The 6489-nt window shown below is 41.6% G+C and overlaps 1 protein-coding gene across 1 annotated transcript; it reads left to right on the forward strand.

Annotated features, from left to right (window-relative positions):
• The first annotated feature begins 1092 nt into the window (after positions 1–1092).
• LOC127529999 (lysozyme C-like) lies at positions 1093–5735 on the forward strand. The gene is made up of 4 exons (XM_051935541.1): positions 1093–1325; positions 1811–1969; positions 4686–4764; positions 4916–5735. Exons 1-4 carry the CDS (start codon positions 1181–1183, stop codon positions 4980–4982), a joined length of 450 nt encoding a protein of 149 aa, XP_051791501.1. The 5' UTR covers positions 1093–1180; the 3' UTR covers positions 4983–5735.
• Positions 5736–6489: the final 754 nt, after the last annotated feature.

Genomic DNA, 6489 nt, shown 5'->3' on the forward strand with positions numbered 1-6489 from the left:
ATATATTCACACTTATTTTGACTAACTGCATGAAAGCCTGGTACAACAGCTGCACCAAACCTGCTAAATAAGCCCTGTAGTGGATCATAAAAACATCACAAGACGTTCAATGGAACTGAACTGCCATCACTTGATCATCGATATAAGATTCCCTGTGTAAGAAGGGCTAAAAACATCATCAAGGAGAACACTCATCTTGGACAGAACTTGTTTGAGCTTCTCCCATCTGGCAGGCATTTCAGATATATAAATGCAAAGAATTATTAGTATTATCAATCTGTATGCTACAAATAGACAAAAAAAACTTTTTTCCATCTGCTATAAACTTATTGAACTCGTATATCTCCTCAATCTGAAATCGTTTTCATTGATTATGTACAATTAATCTAGGTAGTGTAGGTAATGTGTAATCTATACTGCTGTGCATTTATGCAATAATAATCCATCCTGGTTACTTTAACATTATATATGGCATCTTGCCAATATTTTGAACATATTTTGTATGATTACTCAGTTTTTAGTTCATACTTTATTTATTTATTGTATTGTTATATATCTGAACTATTTCACATTGGAATTTAAATGCAACGTGAATTTCGTTGCGTTACTCAATGACAATAAAGTACTTGAATACATCTATTTTTAAAACTCATTTATTTTTAATATGTAGACTATAATAACATATGCAATGGTTAAATACTTCTCTGTACAATGGGAACTGAAAAAAGAAGTGCTATGTAAACTAAACGAAGCGATCTCAGTGATAAACAATTAACGTTTATAACGAGGAGTACGACAAGCTTAATTCAGCCCTGAAAACAGAACGTACATTGAATATTTAATAATATTATCATTATGGTCAACTACTACGGCATTTAAACAAAAATACTGTACTGCCCGTTGTGTATCGACATGCGCAGTTGAGAGCGATCCGTGCCGTAAAGCGAAATGTTTAGTACTGTATATATATATTTTTTATTATTAAGCGCATGCGGAGTGTGTTATTGCATACGTATTGAACGAAAACGTCATCGCTCACTTTACAGTGCTGCCCAATCTGTTTAACGCATGCGTGAACACTTTAGGCATGCTAGGCTTTCAATACGCCTGTGCGCACAAATCTGGTATGTTCCAGGCAAAACTGGTGAAGAGTGAGTGAAAGACATAGACAGAGGCAACCATGTCTTCCCCTAATCTGCTTGCAGTGCTGCTGCTAGTTGGCATCTGTTCTCCAGCTACAGGCAAAGTGTATGGGCGATGTGAGCTGATAAAGTTACTGAAGGCATCAGGAATGAGTGGATACAGAGGAGTCGGCCTGGCTGACTGTAAGTATTTTTTACCTGCTTACGTGCTTGCTGAACTTCAGCAGGACTGGACCGAGTTCAGGTCCCAGAACTGACAGGTGCACCTTCAGTGTGTCTCCTGGCATCTTAAGAGTCCAATAATAAGCAGACTCAAGGTCTTAAAGGTCTGATTTTGAAAAATTCTCAGATTTTGTGATATTCTGTGCTTTCTTATGTTGGATCACTTCAAATCCTGTTCTTTAAACCATTTTGAGGTCATGAGTCTTGTAGCTGAGATTCGCCATTTCACCTTAATTTAAACTATGTCTTTTCAGTTTCATCTATCTGTCAAAGTAGACTTTGACAACCCAGAGTCCTCACTCCAGACCCCTGTTTTTGTACTAATCCACCCCTAAAATGTGGTGTGTCTCATCCTCTACCCACCCCTTCATAATCTTGTTGCTCACTCATTGCACTTTGGACTGACCATTCTCATTCTCTTTCTCTTTGTCTCCATCTCCAAACAGGGGTCTGTCTAACAAAATGGGAGTCAGATCACAACACCAGTGCACAAAACCACAACACAGATGGCTCCACAGATTATGGCATCTTCCAGATTAACAGTCGCAGGTGGTGTAGAGACGGAAGTATCGAATCAGCAGATGGATGTGGGATCCCATGCAGCCGTGAGTGCCTGCCTTTCTTTTGTGAAGTTGAGACTTTTCGAACTTTTGTAGATTGTGCAGGTCCATCCATCCATCCATTGTCTCCCGCTTATCCGAGGTCGGGTCGCGGGGGCAGCAGCTTGAGCAGAGATGCCCAGACTTCCCTCTCCCCGGCCACTTCTTCTAGCTCTTCCGGGAGAATCCCAAGGCGTTCCCAGGCCAGTCGAGAGACATAGTCCCTCCAGCGTGTCCTGGGTCTTCCCCGGGGCCTCCTCCCGGTTGGACTTGCCCGGAACACCTCACCAGGGAGGCGTCCAGGAGGCATCCTGATCAGATGCCCGAGCCACCTCATCTGACTCCTCTCGATGCGGAGGAGCAGCGGCTCTACTCTGAGCCCCTCCCGGATGACTGAGCTTCTCACCCTATCTTTAAGGGAGAGCCCAGACACCCTGCGGAGGAAACTCATTTCAGCCGCTTGTATTCGCGATCTCGTTCTTTCGGTCACTACCCATAGCTCATGACCATAGGTGAGGGTATAACATTGTGCAGGTCTCAAATGTGAATCTATGAACTTCTACTGTGTTACAATGCCATGTGTGACTCCTCTGCAGGGCTTAGTACTTCCGTGTGTTTAAAGCTTTCTGGAGTGCCCTTGAATATATGGGTGTCAGATTTATTTACACAACAGCTACTAATAATTGGCATGGTATGCAAACTGTCTGCAAGTAACTGCTTGAAATATCATCATTTAGTGATTTCACCATCTACGAAATGCACATTTGCCAGTTAGAATGCCCACCATTTCTAACATTATGGTAAACTTCAGCCTGTCTTGGCAAACATTGGGCAAAATACCAGTCTATGACTGTTTTTAGAGATGTTAGTTTATTCCCATGCCCAAGTAAAGAGAATGAAGGCAAGAACGGTAACTCACGTAATTTATGCATTTCCTAGAAAACTCATGGAGAGTCTCAGGATTTCTGGGAGTGGGCAGCTTATTTTAAATATCTGGACATGAAGTGCATATTTTAGAGAGTTTTAGAAGTGAAGCCTCACATTAAAATAATCTTTAGAGAGAAACACCATTTTATAGTTCCTTACCTGGTAAACAGTAGTGTTGCTTTAGGGATAATAAAAGCAGTAATATGTATTATCTACGCCAGCAAGAAGTTCCATATTTGTAAAGGGCAGTGATTAGCTGATAGTGAATGTGCACACAAACATGACAAGTACTGAGCGCTTCATTTTGAGACCATGCAGTGTTGAATAATCCATCGGTTACTATGTCTTAGTAATAAGCAGAGGCATGGGGCAAGATATAAGTAAACACCTGGCATCATGGAGGAGCGCCTCCATTGTGTGCATGAAATGGAAAGTGTGCCACCTAGAGATTGGTGAAGTCAGTCTGAGGTGCCCTGCTATTCCCAGTACTGTCATATAAAGTGACATTCATGTCACTCTCTAACCTGCTTAGTCAATTCACTGGAACACTGAGTGCATTTTGGGAGTAAACCCTAGATATGGCGCCAGTCAAGAAGTGCACATCCCCACTAACTTGTTCTTGGCCCTGTTAGGTAGTAAAAATGCAAATGTTTAGAGTGTCCGTTGCCACAGTCTCTGCTGCCAACAGTCCTGCCTATGTCAGAGGTGCATTCCTCATTACAAATGAATCTTTCAACAAGGTGCAGAGGAGGCGAGGTGGGCATAAGGAAAGCAATTGTCCGTTTGCTTCTGGTCTGAGCAGATTCCACTGTAAAACTGTTATTCCAGGTAGTTCAGATAAATGTGTTTACCTGCAGTGTTGTTTCACTGTTACGTTGTTCACAGTTAATCTGGACTTTGGTCAGTGGTGGGCAGCTTCAGTTCTGGATGGTCACAGGGCCTGCAGATTTTTCATTCGGGCAATTTTAATGTGTGCATGTAATTCATGCCTGGCATTAAACCAACATATCTGACAGTATAAATGTCATTATTCTCTAAAATATTTAGACAGACGACACAATTGAATTCACTGTCTCAGTTTCTGGATGCTTCTTTATAATTACGATTAATATTACTGAGATGTTTCTCCTCATTTACCAAAATGCACTTCAACCTCTTATTAAGGGATTAGGCAGCCCCTTTATGCTTAAAGCGGTGTGATTTTAACTAAATTGTGCCTGCTTTTTCAGAGTTTATTTCAATTCTCATCTGTTTACACATTATCACTACACTTTCTTTGGCCTACACTTTGGCAAAGCAGTCTAATCTGGTTGATTATTAGTAGTGTCTGTTTGTGGAGTTTCCATGTTCTCCTGATGTTGACGTGACTTTAACCTGTTAAACCTACTGACTTATTTGAAACGCAAGTTGTTAAGTCAGGGTTATAGTTCTTCTTCTGGGTCAGGAGGAGGAAATAGAAAAGTACCTGATATCCCTGGAGTCAGCTCCAACCCTGTAAACAACAAGTTATTTCTTGTACAGTCCAAAATCACAGAAGGAATTCCTCAAAGGACTGAACAGGCCCTGTTTCTTGACAGCGCCCCAGTCTTCATTTGCTAAGAAGATAAGAAAAATCCTCCCAAAAAACCCACAACACATTGTCAAATTCTTCACAAAATAAGTAGCTTCACCATACAGGCAATGACTCTGAAAGACGTTACATATGATACAATTGGTCTTTTTAATTAAAGGTAATCATAAATGGGTTGAGTTACAGTAAGTGTACACGTGACAACAGCTCTCTCGCTCTCTGCAGGTCTGCTGAATAGTGACATCTCTGATGACATTGAATGTGCTAAAAGAGTGGTGAGAGACCCCAATGGAATCGGCGCCTGGTAAGATACTTCCCTTGTTGGCTTAAGTGAGAATATGGACAGGCAAATTCATTTGCACACAAAACATCTTTTTGACCTCCATCACTTTTGTGCCCCCAGGCTCTTTCAGATTTATTGCTGGTGATACTTATGCTATTTTGTTCATCCACAGGGTGGCCTGGAGAAACCATTGCAGAAGACGGGACCTCAGCAGCTACACAGCAGAGTGTGGTGTATGAGTGACAGATTGGCATTCAAGAAGACACTATGGTGGGCCAGGACTAAACACCTCTTGGTGTTTCTCTATTGCTTTTGATTTACTCTTTTTTCCTAATAAATATACAAATGTGTAGAGATTAAGCTTTGGGACTAGCAACACTCTTAACATTAAAGGTGCCAGAGTGGTTCTTCAGAACGATGGCATAGGTTAACCATTTTTGGATCCTAAAAGCCCCATGAAGGTTCTAGAAAGAACCTTTATTAATGTAGATCCATAACAGGCTCCATACAATAAATAACCGTGAATAGATGGTAACATATTTTTTTGTAATAATGATGGACCCTGATTTCTAAAGGACTTTTGCTATATAAAATACCACAGGCTAAGTCCAAGTTTTCTTACTCTGTTAGTGCCCTGCTAGGTAGCCTGCCATACATTAAAGATTTCAGGTTTTTCTTCACATATTTGAAGTTTTTAAAGCACCTTCCCAGAATGAAATGAACCACTCAACTCAGTAAAGAACCATAAAGTGCCTTTAAAGAACTTTTAAGAGTGAGGCACAGGGACTGTGGGTTCAAATTCCCTCTGCTGGTAGTAGACATGTGTGTCTGTGGGATGCTTTCTAATTCTTTTCAATGGAGAAAAGTACATTTGAGTAATCTAGGTGTTTTCATGTCTTTGGAAACAGACATTTTTTATAGCCTTGTTGCTTTCAATGTTTTAAAAAATATTCTTTTCAAAACAATAAAATGTCTGTGATTTGTTCAATGTGGTGGCTTGTCCGTACAAAGTCATTTAATCCTTCTTACTGTTACATAGCTTCTTTCACAGTTAGTGCCATCTCTTTGTGAGAACAGCAAGGTTGGGTATTATTTCAATTCAACGTGACATGGCAGTTGACCAGGTGCTTCCCATCCAGGCTGATGTCTACCTATCTGAAGATGGTCATTTCCATCATGACAAAAATTGGTCAACCACAAAGAAAATAATATGATCTCAGGAACGTGAGCCTTGCTGAGTTACCAGATCTTACGTCAACTGAGCACTTCAGGGCTAAGATGGACCAAGCTGTTCTAAGGACAAAATATGGGGTATTGGGAGATGCTCAGAGAAGCTGCTTACTGTTTGCAAGTGAAACCTTATAAACTTCTACTGGCTTATTGGGTAGCTGCCTGTAAAACGTGTGCATGACCCTTTACTTCAAAACTATCCTGCAAAATGAACTAAATCAATAAATATACAGTAAATTCGGCACGGTGGCGCAGTGGGTAGCGCTGCTGCCTCGCAGTTAGGAGACCCGGGTTCACTTCCCGGGTCCTCCCTGCATGGAGTTTGCATGTTCTCCCCGTGTCTGCCTGGGTTTCCTCCGGGTACTCTGGTTTCCTCCCACAGTCCAAAGACGTGCAGGTTAGGTGCATTGGCGATTCTAAATTGTCCCTAGTGTGTGCTTGGTGTGTGGGTGTGTGTGTGCGTGTGCCCTGCGGTGGGCTGGCGCCCTGCCCAGGGTTTGTTTCCTGTCTTGCGCC

This window comes from Erpetoichthys calabaricus, chromosome 13, assembly GCF_900747795.2.
Source record: "Erpetoichthys calabaricus chromosome 13, fErpCal1.3, whole genome shotgun sequence".
Taxonomy (NCBI): domain Eukaryota; kingdom Metazoa; phylum Chordata; class Cladistia; order Polypteriformes; family Polypteridae; genus Erpetoichthys; species Erpetoichthys calabaricus.